Source organism: Erpetoichthys calabaricus, chromosome 3 (genome assembly GCF_900747795.2).
Source record: "Erpetoichthys calabaricus chromosome 3, fErpCal1.3, whole genome shotgun sequence".
Taxonomy (NCBI): Eukaryota; Metazoa; Chordata; class Cladistia; order Polypteriformes; family Polypteridae; genus Erpetoichthys; species Erpetoichthys calabaricus.
In genome coordinates this window covers 42,425,208-42,446,140 of record NC_041396.2, presented here as the reverse complement: position 1 = coordinate 42,446,140, position 20,933 = coordinate 42,425,208, and the positions used below count along the sequence as shown (strand labels likewise).

Genomic DNA, 20,933 nt, shown 5'->3' with positions numbered 1-20,933 from the left:
TCCGCCAATCAGTTGTAGGCGTCCTCAACAAACATCCAATGGAGGATGGAGACGCCTCGATTTGAATGTGTTTAAGGAAGTTTCTATGGAAGGAAGTAAACTGAAGTGTACTCTCTGGCAACCAAGAAGAGAAAGCGGAGAGTGTTGAGCTAAAAAAAGAAGATTGTCAGAGCATCGAAGGTGAGACTGGGCGTTGTAGCCAAAGATAATATTAGGGCTGCCTACGAGTAAAAGTACAGATTCTACAGTGCTCTCTTAGCGTATGGTAGGTAATGTACATGACTATTCTTGGTTTTCAGATAACGCCAATAGTAATTATAATAGATTGGCGATCGGCCGGGACATATTAGAAATACTATAAAATGACGTTATGACTATTAACAAAGGAGTAATATGTATTTCAGTGCATTATTTACCGATAATTTATCGTATGTGATATGTTTTGGGTATCTGGACACCTTACAAATAAGTGTTTTTGAATCGCCTTGTATATGTACCTTTCAATTCCTAATATACTTTGAGGTGACTGTAAATGAAGATCGGTGCTGCTTCCCTCTATCTGAGCATCGGCTTCTTTTAAGACAGTGTGGCCATCACGCTGTATATGAAAGGTCTGCAACTTTAAATTACACCCCAGCTAACTTTGCTGATCGTGCTTGTTCCCCGCTTGAAACCATTATCTTTATACGATTTTATTATAGTTCTGTACTTGTAGCCTAGGGTTCTGCTAGTTGGAGTGAATGCCGTATATCAAATTCCTTTTAATTTTATTGGAGAGTTTTGTGGTGGTACAAGGCTCAGCAGCAATCTCCGACTACTAGCGAAATTCTAGATGTTCCAAGCCTACCTGAGAGATTTTTACATCCTGTCTTGGGTTTGGCCCAGTTTCTTCTACTAGTCTGTTTGTGGTACACCAGTGGAAGGCACCAACAAGTTATCCTGGCTTGATGCCCAGACCATTTTGCCTGGTTCCTCTCAATCCTAAGGAATTAGTGACATTAGCCCACATTGGGATGGTCATCAGTTGAAGAACTAAACCTCTCATCAGACTGAGACAAAGCAAGACAGAGCCTCACAAATACAATGGATGAGCCTTGGTTTGCTGGCTTGTACCGTCCGCCTAGTTGCAGCAGTCATAAGCTGAAGGCCACAACCATAAAAGAGCTGAAGAGTAAACTGGCATGTAAGACAAGAGGTTCATCCAATGTGTTTACTGTCATTTTAGCACCACTCTCTGGTAAAGAGTCCCGAGTATGAGTATTACTGCTACACCAATATGTTTGTTAAGCAAATATTCTCCCTTATCATTGGTTGTAAACAAGACCTGGAGTTACTTAAACCTCTCCACTTGGAGAGCCATGAACTTGCATTTGGATGTGACAGTTCTTATATTGGCCACATCACTTTCTGTTCTATGAAGGGCTAACAACATCTTTAACAAAGGAAAACTTGTTGAATGCTATGGATTACTCTTATTAAGTAATCCAGAACACTCTGGAGTCTCTTTACGCTTACTTCATGTTAACAATCGTTAACAATCAAAAATTACAGTCCTTAACAAAACTGCACTGCAGAACAGCTTTAACCTGCACTAGGTAACAGGGAGGTCAAAGAAAATTTAACTAGCAAAAGGCCCCGTTTAGAGTGGTGCTTGGACATTTAGTGACTATTGGGCTGGCCGTGGTGTACCTCTCTGTTTCTTCATTCTAACCATTTTCTTAATTGATTTAGGCCAGTGTAGTGTCACAGAGACTGGAGTCTATATCAGCAGCAATGATTGGTAAGCAGTAACACATATCCCTGTATGGGATATATAGATATATAGTTATTTATAGTCGTAAGGATGTAATTAACAACTTGTGCAAGTTGGTGTAAACTTTAATGACCATGAATGATGTGGCAGCATCCCTCTAATGGCACTCCTATTTGAATACCTGCAAGGCAGTAGGTTAACTGTAGTTCGGATATACAGTACTGCTGGGGTTCTCATGAAGTTCTTTCTGATCTGGAAATGCTCCCTGGGCGCAACATCATTGCACTCTGGGGGCCAAGCTAAAAGAAGCTCCTCTGTCCCAGCCAGATGAGTCAGAGTCGGGAGTGAAATACATATGAAATTTGACCATCGAGAGGAGATCATACAGTCTATCAAGCTTGTTCGTTTAGCTAATAGCTAAGCTGTGTCAGTATTTCATCCAGATACTTCTTAAAGGTTGTTAGGGTTATAACTTCATCTACATGTCTCAATAGTTTGTCCCTGATACCCACAACTCTTTGCATAAAGAAGTACTTTCTGGCTTTAGTCCTAAATGCGCTTCCCTTTAATTTCATCTGGTGTCATTGAGCAGGTGATTCACAGTTTAGTTGGATGAATTCTGCTGGATCTAATTTATAAATGAGAATTTCTGAAGACCCAGATTAGATCCCAACACAGTCCCCTGAACATTTTTATTCCATGTGTCTGTTAGAGTAAGACATATCATTAAGTCCTAGGGTACATCTGGTTACTCTCCTCTGCACAGCTTCAAGTGTTGCTTTATCTATCTTGTAGTGTGGCAACTAGAAATGCACACAATACTCCAAACAAGAAGAGAGGAGAAGGAGGAAAGAAAACAATTGTGCTTGTTGGAGGAAAAAAAAAAAAACTGTTAAAAACATATCTCCTCAAAAAAGAACTGTTTGTGAGCATGTACAGTATGTTTACTATTGGATCGCAAGCAGATTTAGTGACTTGCTCAGGGTCACAGAGTGAGTTGGTGACAGGCATTTAACCATCGCCTGTGTGGTTGATATAATAGCCATTGCTTTTTTTGCTTGTCATAAAATGCAAGTATATCAGCAAAACGCAATATTCTTTACTGTATGTAGACTCCTGTTGACTGATTGCTAATGATATGTGTTTCTCTAACATGTCTGGTAATAATTGCATCCATGATACTTGTAAAATAACAGCACTCCCCTTTTTATTCGTATATTATATAACAGGTTGTTTTAAATTAGTTCCCACTCTTTGGGAATCTCCAAAAAATAAAGCTTATAGGCCTCAAATTCTTAGTATTATTGAGAACCTTTTGCATAAATGTTAACTTGTCCCAGAGGTCTGTTTGATTTTGTTGCTTTATCTTAGTAGTACTTCTCTCTCTCTGTACTTTTCAGGTTTCAGTTTCTTCATAAGCATATCAGCCCAATGTATTGTACAGTAATATAACTTGAAAAATGAATTAGTCAGTATAAATTTATTTTTAAACAAACAGAATCATGCGCTATATATATATAATATATATATATATATATATATATATATATATATATAAAATATGCACATCATTTATGTATGTATCTATCCAGGGTAGTTTTATCTGTCTCATGTCAGCTGTATTTTGAAATGTAACATTTGCTAAGTAAATGATGACCATTTCGTTTGGATAAAAGACTTCTGAAGATGGAATCATCACATGCATCACTGCATATATTCTAAGAGAGATTAAGAGCTAGCACAGACACAAAGAAGAGAAAGAAAATAGAAACTACTTCGTAGTGGTAAATGAAGTATTACATAAATTAAGAAAAAAATAACTATGAGAGAGAATAATATGAAGAAACCTCAGTTTATTTAAAAATGTAGACATATTTATTTAGAGATAAAGACATATATGCCCTTGTTTTGTATTTTAATATTTCCTGTAGGTGCTGAGAGCTTTCCAAATTTCTTTACTGATAACTTAAATTCAATTCAATGCATTTCATATTTTCTTCCACACATCTTCAAACCTGCTTAACCTGAGCAGGGTTGTAGGGAAACTGAAGCCTATCCCAGCAAGTACTGGGTGCTAAGCTGGAAGAATCCCTGGACAGGGCACCAGTCCATTGCAGGGTGAACACATTTGCATAAACAAGCAACCGGGCCAATTTAGCAATACCAGTTCACCTAATCTGCATGTCTCTGGACTTTTGGAGGAAACCCAAATGGACACGGGAAGAAAAAGCAAACTCCACACAGGCAGCATCCAGGTTGTGAATCCCAGTCTTCTTGTCGCAAAGCAGCAGAGCTACCACTGTGCCACCCTTTGCTGTTTCCTTTTGAATATATTTTATTTTTCATTTACTGTTCTTTGTACATTTTACCTCATCCTTCAAAGTTCAGCTGTTAAAATGTTTGACTTGCTCATTTCCTGGGATATTCATCTGTAAAAGCATTTCACTATTTCTAGCATTGTGATCAACTGTCATTTTCCTATGCTTGTAAGTTGACGATGGAGTTTTTTGTCATGTTGGTATTGTATATAATACAGTGCATCCAGAAAGTATTCACAGCGCATCACTTTTTCCACATTTTGTTATGTTATAGCCTTATTCCAAAATGGATTAAATTCATTTTTTTCCTCCGAATTCTACACGCAACACCCCATAATGACAATGTGAAAAAAGTTTACTTGAGATTTTTGCAAATTTATAAAAAAAATTGAGAAAGCACATGTACATACAGTAAGTATTCACAGCCTTTGCCATGAAGTTCAAAATTGAGCTCAGGTGCATCCTGTTTCCCCTGATCATCCTTGAGATGTTTCTGCAGCTTAATTGGAGTCCACCTGTGGTAAATTCAGTTGATTGGACATGATTTGGAAAGGCACACACCTGTCTATTTAAGGTCCCACAGTTGACAGTTCATGTCAGAGCACAAACCAAGCATGAAGTCAAAGGAATTGTCTGTAGACCTCAGAGACAGGATTGTCTCGAGGCACAAATCTGGGTTAGGTTACAGAAAAATTTCTGCTGCTTTGAAGGTCCCAATGAGCACAGTGGCCTCCATCATCCGTAAGTGGAAGAAGTCCAAAACCACCAGGACAACCATCTCTGCAGCAATCCACCAATCAGGCCTGTATGGTACAGTGGCCAGACGAAAGCCACTCCTTAGTAAAAGGCACATTGCAGCCCACCTGGAGTTTGCCAAAAGGCACCTGAAGGACTCTCAGACCATGAGAAAGAAAATTCTCTGGTCTGATGAGACAGAGATTGAACTCTTTGGCGTGAATGCCAGGCGTCACGTTTGGAGGAAACCAGGCACCACTCATCACCAGGCCAATACCATCCCTGCAGTGAAGCATGGTGGTGGCAGCATCATGCTGTGGGGATGTTTTTCAGCGGCAGGAACTGGGAGACTAGTCAGGATAAAGGAAAAGATGACTGCATCAATGTACAGAGACATCCTGGATGAAAACCTGCTCCTAAGCGCTCTTGACCTCAGACTGGGCAGATGGTTCATCTTTCACCAGGACAACGACCCTAAGCACACAGCCAAGATATCAAAGGAGTGGCTTCAGGACAACTCTGTGAATGTCCTTGAGTGGCCTAGCCAGAGCCCAGACTTGAATCTGATTGAGCATCTCTGGAGAGATCTTAAAATGGCTGTGCACCGATGCTTCCCATCCAACCTGATGGAGCTTGAGAGGTGCTGCAAAGAGGAATGAGCGAAATTGGCCAAGGATAGGTGTGCCAAGCTTGTGGCATTATATTCAAAAAGACTTGAGGCTGTAATTGCTGCCAAAGGTGCATCGACAAAGTATTGAGCAAAGGCTGTGAATACTTGTGATTTCTCAGTTTTTTGTTTTTTTTTTTTTTTTAATAAATTTGCAAAAATCTCAAGTAAACGTTTTTCACGTTGTCATTATGGGGTGTTGTGTGTAGAATTCTGAGGGGGAAAAATGAATGTAGTCCATTTTGGAATAAGGCTGTAACATAACAGAATGTGGAAAAAGTGATGCGCTGTGAATACTTTCTGGAATGTATGTACTGTATGTATGTAATAAGAAATAGAGAGAGATATCTCAATATGACAGGGAATGATGTAATTGTTCTGTACATCTTACAGATTACCTGCCATTTCTTATCTTTTTCAGATTGTGTATGAACACCTGGATAGTTTAGAAACTATGCCTCTACCAGATTTTAAAAACAAATGTGTTTCACTCATTTTTTGCAAATTTTGTGAAAATATCCTATGCACAAGAGGAATGAAAGCCGTGCTCCTGGCTGACAATGAGGTGGAATTGTATTCAACTGACATCCCCCCTAACAGGTAAGGTAATACTATCTTCGCCTACAGGGATGACACTCTTATTTTTGTAAGAAGGTTTTATCAGTAGTTCTGTACTTGCATTCAAGAATGATGGCCATGATCCCAGTTTTGAAAAGGGGTACCTGATGATGTACTTCTATTACAGATAGATAACATTCCTTCAGTGTTGGCAATACCTGCTATGGAATAAACACTCCGGCTAGTGGTCCATTCTATGAACCAGAAGGAATGGTGTGCATTCTGTGTTGTTTGTGACGTGGGGTCCACCTGTTTTCCATGCATGATTATTTAAGCTGTCATGGGAATTTCAGTGTTGTCTACAGGTTTTTGTTTTTTTTCTTGGACTAGCAGAATGATTCCTGATGCTGGGGCTTTCTATGGAATGCAGTGCTTTAGGGCAGAGTTATGCAGTTTCTGTTGTGTCATTCTTTCCTCTTATTTGCTAAGTAGTATCCATATTCTGTAGTTTAAGCTGAACTACTTTAATGTGTGTGTGTAGGACTCCATCCTGGCTGTTTTGTCTCTGCTTCTGCTTGACATGAACATGCTACCAGAGCACAGCTCTACTTTGGAGAATATTCAGATTGGGAACTTAAGGGTTGAATAACTGACTTTTCTCTTTGGCACACTGAATTGAGAGTTGTGTCCTAACATGATGTTCTCATTTTATATTTATTTAGAATTGCAGTAAATACTCTGCCACTACATGTAATTAATCCCATTATTACCTATGAGTTTGTAAATTCTTCTGGGCTTAATTCTTTCATCAGTAACATTTTGCACTTCCTTCAGTTTGCATTTGATATGGTGGTGGAGTGGTTAGTGCTGTTGCCTCAAAACTTCAAAACACCGGAGCTGAATGTTGCCAGGGCATTGTCTGTTTTTTGCATTTTCTCCCATTCTTGACATCACATTTTCGTAAGTTCTGTGTGCTGGGTTAATAGGTAAGTCAACTAGCCCTGTATGAGTACCCTATGATGAATTTGTATCTGATACTGTTAAGATAGGCTCCAGCTATTGTGAACTTGTATTGGATTAAGCTGGTTCAATAATGGATGGATCACTGCTGAAACAGTAAGTTAAGGAGTCCTTATAAATGGCGTTTGAGTGCATGTGTTAGTTGAAGTTTTGATGCTTTTAGCACTGTTCAGAACTGGTTTGGACATATTCTTGTACAGGTGCTGGTCATAAAATTAGCATATCATGACAAAGTTGATTTATTTCAGTAATTCCATCCAAAAAGTGAAACTTGTATATTAGATTCATTCATTACACACAGACTGATGTTTAATCAAATGTTTATTTCTTTTAATTTTGATGATTATAACTGACAACTAATGAAAGTCCCAAATTCAGTATCTCAGAAAATTAGAATATTGTGAAAAGGTTCAATATTGAAGACACCTGGTGCCACACTCTAATCAGCTAATTAACTCAAAACACCTGCAAAAGCCTTTAAATGGTCTCTCAGTCGAGTTCTGTAGGCTACACAATCATGGTGAAGACTGCTGACTTGACAGTTGTCCAAAAGAAGACCATTGACACCTTGCACAAGGAGGGCAAGACACAAAAGGTCATTGCTAAAGAGGCTGGCTGTTCACAGAGCTCTGTGTCCAAGCACATTAATAGAGAGGCGAAGGGAAGGACAAGATGTGGTAGAAAAAAAGTGTATAAGCAATAGGGATAGCCGCACCCTGGAGAGGATTGTGAAACAAAACCCATTCAAAAATGTGAGGGAGATTCACAAAGAGTGGACTGCAGCTGGAGTCGGTGCTTCAAGAACCACCACGTACAGACGTGTGCAAGACATGGGTTTCAGCTGTCGCATTCCTTGTGTCAAGCTACTCTTGAACAAGAGACAGCGTCAGAAGCGTCTCGCCTTTGGACTGCTGCTGAGTGGTCCAAAGTTATGTTCTCTGATGAAAATAAATTTTGCATTTCTTTTGGAAATCAAGGTCCCAGAGTCTGGAGGAAGAGAGGAGAGGCACAGAATCCACGTTGCGTGAGGTCCAGTGTAAAGTTTCCACAGTCAGTGATGGTTTGGGGTGCCATGTCATCTGCTGGTGTTGGTCCATTGTGTTTTCTGAGGTCCAAGGTCAACGCAGCCGTCTACCAGGAAGTTTTAGAGCACTTCATGGTTCCTGCTGCTGACGAACTTTATGGAGATGCAGATTTCATTTTCCAACAGGACCTGGCACCTGCACACAGTGCCAAAACTACCAGTACCTGGTTTAAGGACCATGGTATCCCTGTTCTTGATTGGCCAGCAAACTCGCCTGACCTTAACCCCATAGAAAATCTATGGGGTATTGTGAAGAGGAAGATGAAATACGCCAGACCCACCAATTAAGAAGAGCTGAATGCCACTATCAGAGCGACATGGGCTTTCATAACACCTGAGCAGTGCCACAGACTGATCGACTCCATGCCACACCGCGTTGCTGCAGTAATCCAGGCCAAAGGAGCCCCAACTAAATATTGAGTGCTGTACATGCTCATACTTTTCATGTTCATACCTTTTCAGTTGGCCAACATTTCTAAAAATCCTTTTTTTGCATTGGTCTTAATTGATATTCTAATTTTCCAAGATACTGAATTTGGGACTTTCATTAGTTGTCAGTTATAATCATCAACATTAAAAGAAATAAACATTTGAAATACATCAGTCTGTGTGTAATGAATGAATCTAATATACAAGTTTCACTTTTTGAATGGAATTACTGAAATAAATCAACTTTGTCATGATATTCTAATTTTATGACCAGCACCTGTATATGCTAGATTTATTTTAGATTACTCACTTGCCTTCCCTAATGTACAAAGGTACTCGCGTTTGCCACCATGGCAATGCTGTTTGTAAACTCACTTAAAGCTTAAGTACAAAGTTAAAATGTGAAAGAGTTTTCAGCTTCTGTTTTGACCTTGTGCAGAAGTATTATCACAGCATCATCATGTATTTCATTAGGCATTATTACATCTTTAGCCAAAAATGAAAAAAAATGCTTTTATCAGTCCCAAATTGTTTTGACATGTATTGCACCATTAATACTTAGGGATTCATTAAGGCATTTTCTATTTTTGTGAAAAATGCTCTCACAGAAAAAATACTCTCACAATTTTCATTTAATGTGTTTAAATTTTCTAATATTGTTTCACACATCTTCTTGGTTTGGACTGTGTAACTGTTGTATTGTTACTTTGTAGTATATGAAGTGTTTCTCCTTTTCTTCTTTTAAGCACCATAGACTTTGTGTCCAGCTGTTACTGTACAGAATCCTGCAGATGCAAACTAAAGGACATTGCATGCCTGAAATGGTAAATTTCTTTTTATATCTATCTTAAATATTAACATAGTGGACACAGTATGAAAATGGATCCTAAAGATGTACTTGTTAGATTTATAGGTAACTGCATGTGATTGTCCTGAAATGGAATGGCATGCCATTGTACTCAGTGCTTCAGAGAAATGTATACCTCCCTAAATTCCTAACTTTAAATAGGAGTGAAGAAAATGAATGGATGAATAGTTCCTTGTTTTTAACATATTGCCTCAGAATCATAAATGTACCTATTTAATGAAGTCCTAGTCATTGAATAAATGTGATGTTTTACTATGGGTTTTATGAATCTCTTTTTTTAAAATATACTGTACATGTTGCATAGAATGTTTTCTTTTTTAACATTTCATTATTATAAGGATGACGTGTTTATTAAATTTTGTACAAAGTCAACATCCAGGTTTCTGTCTTGTTTCAGTGGCAATATTGTTGGTTATCATGTTGTAGTACCCTGCAAACCATGCCTTATGTCCTGCAACAATGGACATTTCTGGATGTTTCACACAAGGGCTGTGTTTGCCATCAACAGACTTGATTCATCGGGTAAGCATTTTTGGGCTTTGTTTATCTGAATTATCAGGCAGTTTGATGCCAATTGAACAACTGACTCTGCATCAGCATTTACTTTGTTTTGGTTTGTCTGAAGTTTATACATGGATATAAAAGTGATATTCATGTTTCAGGGAAAAAAACCTGGGCTGTAATGTATCAAATTGTATATGTGTGTGTTTATTATATATATAATGTACTGCATATGTGTATTACATAATAGATATTGTAGTCCTCTGACAAAACACTAGAGTCTACACATAGTGACCTTCTTTTAATCAATAAACACAAAAGAAAAATGCATGCAAAGTGGCATAACAAAAATGTTGGCAGGAATAGCCCAAAAACAGATTTCCAACACTGGAAAAGGTCTGACTGAAGGATCACACAGGAACTGCAGCTGGAAGGGGCAGTGCCTGCCATGGGCGGGGATAAGTGCACTCACTGGCCATCTTCTCGAACTGCGATAGGAGAGAAGAAACCGTTAGCATTAGCATCTTCCCTCACCCCCCAATTGTCCCGTAATGGTATTGCTTACCTCAGTTGTGCCAGCAAGGTGGTCCCCATGTGCATGTATGTGACAATATAAAATATTTTGTCAAAGTTTTCTTTACAGAGTGCTTTACACTCGGAAAAGAGCCAAAAAGTGACTTGGTGGCTACAGCTTGAAACAGTAATAATAATAATTAATTACATTTATATAGCACTTTTCTCAGTACTCAAAGCACTGTCCACACAGGGAGGAACCGGGAAGCTAACCCACAATCTTCCACAGTCTCCTTACTGCAAAGCAGCAGCACTACCACTGCACCACCTGTGAGGTAACCGTAACCTTCTTGCTAACTTACAGTTTGACCTAAAACAAGTAACTTTCCCAGGTCTAGAAATGTTTGAACAATTTTGCTGTCCACCTGTGAGTTCAAAATCTTTTTGGATTAATTCTTTAGCTAAAATACTAGTATTTTTTGTATTCATTTGGAATGATTTTGTTTCATTATTAATGTGCAACTGTGTAAAAGTCCATTTGAAGTAATGGAGCTTATAGCACCTACAGTAACTGTGTATTAAAAAAGAAATAGTGACTTGTTTAGGTGAAATCATGCCATTATAATTTATTAAATACAGTAAAGCAAATTTATTGAAGGCCATTCTGTGTTTTAATTGTTGCCAAGGTACTTCTACTGTAATCAAAATGGATAATTTTACCAAATGACACCATTTACCACCATTTGTTGGAGCAGATGATTGTTTTTTATTTAATGTCATATAGCAGTGGTTTATTTGTTTTGGCGATTATATGAGTTTGCTTGTGTTGCTGATTGAATAGACTTTTTTAATTGTTGTAATTTAGTTTTACTGAAACTTATGCTAAAATATCATATTGTTGTATTTTATTGTTTTTATGTTGAGTACAACTGCCAAACTTTGTTTTTAAAGAACCCGTATAATTTTATAGTGTCACTTAAGCTGTTTTTTTTGGGGTTTTTTTAAGGTTTTTCCAAATAGTTTAAAAGTAAAATACCAGAACAGTTTTCCAGGAGTTAGTATGTTTTATGTACCAAAGAAAACTCCACAGTCCAAGTGTCTTTGTTCTGAACGTTTTAGTGAAATTCAAAGCAAACTGTTCACACAAAAAATAAAGAAGGGTGATACTACACACACGCATGCAAAAAAAAAAACCTTTTTGTCCATGATGTTTTGTCAAGGCTACGTGTCTAGGTTACATTTCTTAAAGTTTCTATGTGTTATCACATACACTAAGACCTACACTTGACATTTGTACATCAGTCAGAAAACTATATGCCGTCAATGCCTTTCTGGCTGTCTAACTGCAATCTGAGCGCATTCTTTTGTCACACAGGGATATAGCTGAACATTAAGAACATTCTGTTAACTTGTTAGCTTATGGTGGGGTGGCAGAATCTTAGATTATCTATGTGAAAACAACATTCAATTCAAATTAAACAAAAATCTAAGGTAAATTTACCATTAAGATTTGGCTCTTACAGTCACTATCGTCACTTAAAGTAGTGAAATTCTTACATACTGTAGCATGTGCATGGCATGATGCCACTCTCTAGTGCCATGGATAGAGAGTATATCTACCTAACCTTGAAACTTCTGTCTTCTTACCTTGGAACAAATAGACATTTAAAGAAAATGTAGGGAAATGGCCTGATACGGGCCACACTGGGAGCTCTTGGTCACTTTTTAATTTAAAACCAATTCTTTTACTACTCAGGTAGGCTCATTTCTACCTGACATGACATCTTTTCAGACTAATTCAGTCAATTTCATTATTGCCAGTTTCATGTGGCATAAACTCACTGTGATGATCCTGTCTTTTTAGAATTCAAGCTGACCAGATATTTCTTTCTTTTTAACAATGTACACTACTTTGAGTCAAATCAAGTCTTTCATGTTAGTACTTAATACATGAAAGTTGACATAGTCAAATGTTTCACTACTCGCTAATTAAAGAAAAATTGACGTTTAAATATATATATAAATGGATGGCTTACAGTATGAATATTTTATACCTGAGAGTGAGAATATCAATTTCAACTTCCTTTATGTTGTAAGAAGAAAACAAAGAATAAGCTGCACTGAAAATATATTTGGTAAGTAAAAGCCATGCATGTAAATTTAACTTTGAAAAAATGGACACTAAGTAAAATGATTTTCTAACATATTAATTATGTCATTCAGTAACTGACTATAATGCATACTGTATATTTTGTTGTACTTTATACTAAAATAATCTTACTGTCTGTTCATATCTGTTTAAGAAAATGTGTCCTCAATTATTAACGGTTCTCATTTTAGGTCTAAAACTGCTGCTTTGGCGTGACTTGCCTGAAATTGAGGAGACAGGCAATGAAGAGTTAGGCTGGCTCTCCGAAGAGGAGTGCATCAGATAAGACTGCTTTTTTTAATGTTTAGTGAACATGGAGAACAGTTGCACACATTTATGTTAAATTAGCACAAGGTGTGTGCTGTGGAATTCTGGAATTGTGTTTATGTTTTGGAAGCCCGTTCAATGAAACTGGGAATGCAATCATCTTCCACATGTCCATGTCCAAGTCTTTTCAGCAGCTGTTCTGGACCATTCATCACCAAAATGAATATCTTTTTCTTTTCTACATCCTGGAGATACTTTCTTCTCTTTACAACGATTATACTTGCTGAGAAAAAGCAGGATTCCATTAGATATCACTGTGGGCCTATCACTGCAATATCGTTCTGCAATGGTAAATTCACAAAGAAGTCATTGTGGAGCTGTGTAATTCCTACTTAATGATTACTGTAATTACCCATGTTTAGAAAGTTGGAGCCTGCAGGCAAGATATTGAGTTATAAAAGGCGTGAATGAACAGGTTTTTTAGCATTCCAGCTACCCTGTAAAATGAGACCTGACAAGAGCCAAACTAAAACAGCTTTCACACCAAAAAATGTTTTCAGTTCTAGCAGTGAAATGACTTTGTGCCACTCTTTAACGTAGTTGACGGTTCGCATTGGACAAGCAATGCTGTTAATCAAAAGGAAAACATTTTTAACATAAAGCCCTCTAATGTAGCACTTTTGTTTTAAGAATCCATTTATTGTGCTGGCAAAACTGCAGCACCAGTTCTCCTTACAAATAAAAATTGTTCATTTTAATGATAAAGCCAAAAATGTAAAATAAGAAAGAGCGAAAATCTTTAACACAGCAGATAATATCATTCTAATGCTACTAAGTCAAGCCAGTCCCGCTTGTTTCTTGTGTATATACTGTAAGAATGTCAAAATCGGCATCATGTTTATAAAAATAATTGCTGTTTCAATAGTTCTTTGGATAGCTGTAAAGGTTATCATTTTACACCTCTGGATTATGTGCTTTCTTGCGCACATAAGACCCGGATTAGACAAGAAATTCCTAAATGAATGACAGAAACCCAAAACACAACTTCCCTCTGTAAAGCACATGGAATTTGTAGTCTCCTTTTTTTTAATATAAATACCGTAAGTAGTTTATGTAGTACAGTTATTTTTTTGGCAGGACAGCAACTTTTCTGAAAAGAAGAATGAAGCACAGTGAGTGGCTAATCATCTGATAGTATTGGGTTTCATAATGTGTGTGTTTGTGTGTGTGTGTGTGTTCATTGTGCCTTCCTGACTGGTTTTCTAGCTGCCAGTGTCACTTGACCACAGCTGGCCATAGAGAAGCATTTTCAGTATAGGTGGTCATATTTCCCATTTTAGACCCTAATTATTACTGGTGATATTGTAGCGTTAAATAAAGCATAAAATGTTATCATGCTTTTTTTTGTTTCCAAAAACAGCCTAAACACACCGAGGTTTACTTTATAATGTTATTGCAAGCAGATGCCATGTTGTCTTAAAATGAGAGCATCGACAATATTGGGTATGTTTATGTAAACAAGTGTGTTTGCCGCTTGTAATTTGAAAGTTACTTTGGTCAAAAGAGTTGTGTGGGTTGAAGAGATTGAATGATGTTATTCCACTCCATTATATATTTTCATCTGTCCCTTGAGCTGTGCAAATGTAAGCACTGCTTTTCACCAGGCTGACTGCTTATCTCACATTATGGAGATCGCTTGTCATCTCCCTACCTGCCCAGATCTGCTTGATGCTCAGCAGGCTCTTTAAGCATGTCATTCAAAGGCAGTACTGCTTTGACAGCTCTTAATGATGCCTGGCTTTGCTGCCCCTATGCTGTCACCTCACAGTGATAATGAGCCCCCTAACACAACAGCTCGGGTGAGAAACACTCCGGCAGAATCTTGCTAAAGAACTGTATGTGTAATAAATATGTTTATATCTTTTTGGTAGAATTGTAGTAGGAGAATGTGCATGAAAATCTAATGAAGAAGTACATCCTCAACAAGTTCCATCAGATTTTGTCTCAAGCCTGTTTTAATTTTACATCATGAAGCAGTTTATATTCTATTTAAAATAATAATGGATTCCTTCACACGGTTCACTGTAGTCAGTCATGCAATTTAAATTTTTTTATTTTATTCTCTGCTTTTCCAGCATTGTCAAATTGAGGCCAGGAGTAAACATTAAAAGGGTGTGAAATTGTATCCAAACGTGGCCTCGTGGAGTGAGTTTTACCATTATCAGTAATATATTCTATTTCCTAAAGTATTTACTCCCCATACAGGTCATATAGGGCAGCTCTCCCCACAAGTCTACTTTTTGAGTCCTGGGGCCTCATGTATAACGCCGTGCGTAGAACTCACACTATAACATGGCATAAGCACAAAAGCGGGAATGTGCGTACGCACAGAAAAATCCAGATGCAGGAATCTGTGCGCACGCAAACTTTCACGTTCTTCCACTACATAAATCCCGATCAGCGTGAAAAGTAACGCACGTGCACGCGCCTTCTGTCCCACCCCAACTCCTCCCAGAATTATGCCTCTTTGAATATGCAAATCAATATAAATAGCCTTCTGTGAAAAGACAATGGGAAAAGCACGGGGGAAAATATAAGAATTTCAGCGAATACCAAGTGAAGGCAAAGGAAAAACGTACTCTTTGTTGGTTTAAACAGTGGTATAATCAACAAAAGAAAGTTGATCGAGTGACATAGTGTCGGAGAAACTCGAAAGCTCAAGTTCACAAAGTCGCACAGTGCCCGAAATAAAAAAGAAGTTGTCAGATATCAAAGTCAACGTGAAAAGGCAACTCGTAGCGGACCGTCTGAGTGTCATATGAAAGCTTATTAGGGTACAGAGAAAAAAAATAGGCACACAGTGGGGAAAAAAGCACGAAATGTCAACTTTAATCTCGAAATTTCCACTTTAATCACGTAGTTTATTTTGTCATTAAAGTAGAACATCATAAACTTCATCTTAAAATCATTTATTTTACTAGTTTCTCAAGTAGCACGTTAAATGCTTTGTTCTGTATTTGATCTTCTATGTGCTCTATGTGTGTGAATCACTATGTGCATCCGTTCTTTCTCTTTCTCTGACAGGACACAGAATCCATTGCATTTGTGATATTACAGCTCTCTGAATGATTAAAATACTGAGATGTATACGTGATATCTTTTTCATGATGATAGGAATGAAAGCATGTTATTAAACTTGGGAACACGGTGGCGCAGTGATTGTTCATGTCTCATGCAAGAGGCGTGCTGCGCCATGTGCGACCTTCGATTAAATAATTTATTACAGAAGTACTGTCTCTTTCAAACGTACTAACCTCCAATTCCTGTCCTTACTTTTTCTTTCTCCAAATACCCAATCGCCACACAATCAGCTCTGTAATAGACGTGAAGCCAACTGTAAGCTTAGAACGCAGATTCTTCAAAACTTTTAAGGAACATTGAAATATCTTCGTAGTACATGTTTAATTATTCTATCCGTCTATCCTTCCAGTGTCGCGTCAGCACCAGCAATAATACAGCGCAAGGCAGGAGCTATCCATGAACTAGCTAGCGCTGCGGCACCTTGTCCTCACATGTTTAATTATTAAAAATACGGATTATTTAAATTAAGTTAGTTTTATCTGTATGCTATAAGTAACATATTTTGCTGCATTTCATCTTAAAAATGATATCGTCATCATATGCACTTCATAAAGTGGCGCAGGTTGTGCAATATTATAACTGTAGTGTAAGTTTACAGTGAGGTGATTTTACTTATAAGTACAAACAGTTCTACAAGGAGCACTTGATGGACTGATTGAGTGCGTTTATAGTTCTTGGGATGAAACTGTTTCTGAAACGCGAGGTCCGTACAGGAAAGGCTTTGACGCGTTTTGCCATGGCTGAGGTAGAGTGTGCTTGAAACTGTATACCAATAATTCTCTTTCCGATCAGCTACTGCTGTGATTCCCCACTCAGATACAGTGATATAAATTCTCCGAGTGGTGCAGTGAGAGTAATATGGAAAAAGATGATCTGCTGTGGCAACCCTTAACGGGAGCAGCTGAAAGAAGAAGATGCAGTGAGCATAACAACGCTAAAGCAGTTATGGTATTTGGAATACTATGGCTATTCCCTGGACCATTATATTGCTGCAGGTTAATTACAATCAGATGCATTACACTAATAAACAATATGCAGTTAATTTCAGTGTATTTATAAAGCCGCGTCAGGAATGTGGGCCTAAGAAAGAAAGGGTGACCACACAGGAACAGTAGCACTGCTTTGACGCTGGGTGCCGCCAGTCTGCAAAACCGAGCGTACGCCAGGGTATGAGGTACCGTGGAAATGTGCGTGGCTTTACGCCAAGTTTAGGTTTTATACATCACGATTTGAGCTTGGAAACGTTCGTATGCAACATTTCTGTGCGTATGCACCATTTATACATGAGGCCCCTGGTCTGGTTACTCTGTACTCCTTTATGTGTCCATGCTATCTTTTCTCCAGGTTACTCCAGGTTTTTCTTCACACATCTGAAAGACATGTTTGCCAGGTTAATTGGTAACTCTGTATTGGCCCAGTGTGAGATAGTGTGCCCCACAATTGATTACCACCTTTTCCGAGGTTGGTCCCTACATTACACCCAATGCTGCCAGGCTCCTTGCGGCTTTGAATTGAACTGTGCAGGTTCAGGAAGTGGGTGGGTGAATGTTGACGTAATGTGATGTTTTTTTCATTCAGATATTGTTGAAGTATTATTTACTGTATCTGCTTAAGATTGATTGATTGACTGACTTTCAAGATAAAATGTCATCTGAACATTTATACTGTTATACAAGTACATTGGTGCAGTGGAACAGAAAAGAGGTTTGAACTGCATTTTTGGCTCAAACTGATGCTGTTATCTACTGGAACCTAACTGAAGAAGAGGTAGAACAATCCCCCCAAAAAAAAAAAAAAAAACAAGTTAGGACATGTATAAGTGATGTCACTTTCACTCCTCTTAAGAAGACTTAAGCCGCTTTACACAACATCTAGTTGGAGGCTTTCCAGTGTGACACACACAGGGGATTGCAGTTGGAGATCTCGTCTCTTAAGTATATCTTTTTATGTGACTAGAAGTTGCTGGGGGGGGCGGGGGTCAAATGACACTGTTGGTGCTATACCAAGGCTTTACAATTATGGTTAGTTCAACCATAATCTTGGGCGATTTTTCCATTCTATCATGGTATGTAAAATATGAGACATCAGACAGAGAAGCCTCTCTTCTGTGTGCAAGGTCCAAAACACCTGCGTTCCTTATTCCTTGTTGCTGCATTATATGCATTGTACTTCCGTGTGAACACTTGTCCACACCGCGCCCATCCCTACAACTTAAGATTAAATCAAACCTGTTTGATCTTTACCTGGGTGAGTCGCAGATTGTTTGGACTGAATCGCTGGCTATGTCATACTACACAACTGGCTGTCATGGGAACACGCCACGACTGCCCTCCCCTCCTTAAGATTATGTGTCTGAGAATGCCTGGAAAAGTTGTGTAATGTGACATGGCCTTTAGTTAAATGAACATAACGGCTTTCAAGCTTGGAGATTTTAATCATTTTCTTGATCTAAGAGGTATAAACGCATATCATTAAATCACCTCTCCTAAGATACATTTGAAACAGTACATTATTCTGTAATTGAGGTCTCACAGAATAGTTCTCAGTTTTAAGACAATTTTGAAAATTTACCAATCCTTTTTGAATTATAAAAATGTGTACAGCACACTCTATCTGATATATCTCAGCAGAATTTGAACATTTATGGAATAGTTCTTTGAAGAATAAATATACTGAGAGACAAACGGACTCTGTATATATGGAGACAAATAAACATGACAACAACAGTTGCTTTTGCATTTAACGTGAACCTAATGAGAGCATATTAACAGTTCAGATCAAGACCGCCAAAGCTACCGAGCAGCGTAATGTTGACTGACATCTTTACTGAAGTTAAGATAGGTGAGATTGTCAGAATTAACATTTTAGTTTATGAATAAAAAATATTGTCTTTATCCACCTGTCCAAAGACGTTTGTGGTTTGAAATTTATAAAAAATTCCTGTGCTTGAATCTGAGCTCTGTCTTTATGCAGTGATTCATATGAAGTGCTTTTCCAATTAATTTCTAAAGGAAAAAGTGTAATTAAAAGTTGTAAACGTATTAATCTATATATTGAACTTGGAGGAATAGTTCTAAATAATTCAACTTATTGTCTTTGTGAGCTTTTTATCTTGCTTTTCCATTTCAGATGACATGTACTATTTATTAAATATTATTTCTGTATTTGTTTACTTTTTGAACTGACGATTTTTAGGTTTATTCCTAAATGATTTTGTTCTTTAGAAAATGTGAGATTTTTTTCCTCAAATATTTTTGTCTTGAAAGCTTTTAGAGTGCATTAACTGGTAGGCATTTTTTACGAAAATGTATTTTTTTATGTATACAGTATTAGAGCTTTATTTTTGTATATTTATTGGAAAAGAATTAGATACTTTTTTATTGCAATCCCTGTAAAAGGCAAACAGTGTGGAGTTCTGTCTTGATATTCTGTAAATAGCATTTTAAAATAATGACACTTTTGTAACATATGGGTATCATAAAGGATAATTTATTGACCATTTTCAAATCTCTAACTAAAATGTATTTGTAAAAATAATACAAATCACCCACCATATCGTTTTATGAACATACAGCATTTTGTTTAATGATTTCACAGATATTTTATGAAAAAACATTGTTAAAAAACTGATATCCAGGTGCCAATTGTTATATGTCTAAATAAAAACATCAAGTGTGTGTAGTACATAATAAACATGCTGCAGTTGCTTTATCACCTGTCTCGTTTTCCATTTGTAGCACAAAATGAGATTATTAAGAATAAAATTTGCTATGTTTTGATCACAAATTTGTAATGCCATTACTTCTTTCAGTCCCTCATTTATTTTTGAAACTTGTGTTTTATGTTTCTATTCATTTTAGGTGTACAGTGTCTGAAAAGGCAGACCACTACTTAGGTGCCGCAGGTAATAAGTCTGATGGTCTCGGTTTGTTTTTATTTCTTTCACACCTTCATCGTGATGATGCCATCCCTTTTGATCCCTTCTGTGTGAGTGCTTTTTAAGTTGCAAGTAGATTTGTTTAAATGACATTCATTTGTAGGTTTAAATGAGATACTTGCTTCATTTTTGTTGTTTTCTGCAAAGTAAAAATATTTTCTTGACTCCTTTTTAAACTGTTTTAAATGTTTTTAATGCTGAATGTTGCTTTTCTGAGTAAACTGTGTCATTATTTTCTCTCATTTTATGTTCTTGGTACACCAACTCCCCTACTGAGTGTGATTAATTTCTTTTAGACCTGAATGTTTTTGGCTACTTTAATGAAGCAAATGATTCCACCTGAATCACTTACTATGTTTTGGATTATATAGTTATTAACCTTGTGGTACTTGTATGCATTTCATTAGTTATACTCAAATGTATTTAACAGTTCAAATAATTACAGCCATATATATTGTGCACCTCCTTAACCTAAGGCAGTGCCATAGGAGAACTGAACCTGTCTGGGCAGCAATAACCACAAAGCAGGAATTCATCCAGTATGGTGTGCCAGTCTGTTGCAGGGCACACACACCCAAGTCTACACATGAGCAGTTTAACATTGCCAAGCAACCGAGATAACAATAGTCATAAGACGAAACTACTTCCAATGTAGGAGGCATATCCTAATGGCATACAGAAGGTGTCAAAGTCCAGCTTGAATTTAATATCTTAGCTCGGATACAGAACAGGCCACCGAATAAAATGATCAAATGACCATATAAGCATTATACATAACCCTAGCATTTTTTACTTTAAAATTTAGATTTAAGAAGAAAATAATTTTGCTCATCTTGCCTATTATTACCAAATGATTATATGTAGGACAAGAGTGTTTAAAATTTTATGGATACTAGTTTTATGTAGAATAATGGGGAAAAAAAATAAAAGTGCTCCTTTTGTGCTTCAGGTGCAGATGCTTGCCACTTTGTTACACTGACTTGTATGTTCTGA

At 37.4% G+C, this 20,933-nt stretch overlaps 1 protein-coding gene across 2 annotated transcripts; it reads left to right on the top strand.

Annotated features, from left to right (window-relative positions):
• The first annotated feature begins 64 nt into the window (after positions 1–64).
• fam72a (family with sequence similarity 72 member A) lies at positions 65–19,789 on the top strand. 2 transcript variants are annotated; one of them, XM_028796684.2, is made up of 5 exons: positions 65–180; positions 5,895–6,073; positions 9,311–9,388; positions 9,830–9,954; positions 12,787–19,789. In XM_028796684.2, exons 2-5 carry the CDS (start codon positions 5,928–5,930, stop codon positions 12,879–12,881), a joined length of 444 nt encoding a protein of 147 aa, XP_028652517.1. In that variant the 5' UTR covers positions 65–180; positions 5,895–5,927; the 3' UTR covers positions 12,882–19,789. The 2 variants fall into 2 exon arrangements, with proteins under 2 accessions (XP_028652517.1, XP_028652516.1); XM_028796683.2 differs by having other exon boundaries at positions 67–265.
• The last annotated feature ends 1,144 nt before the right edge of the window (positions 19,790–20,933 follow it).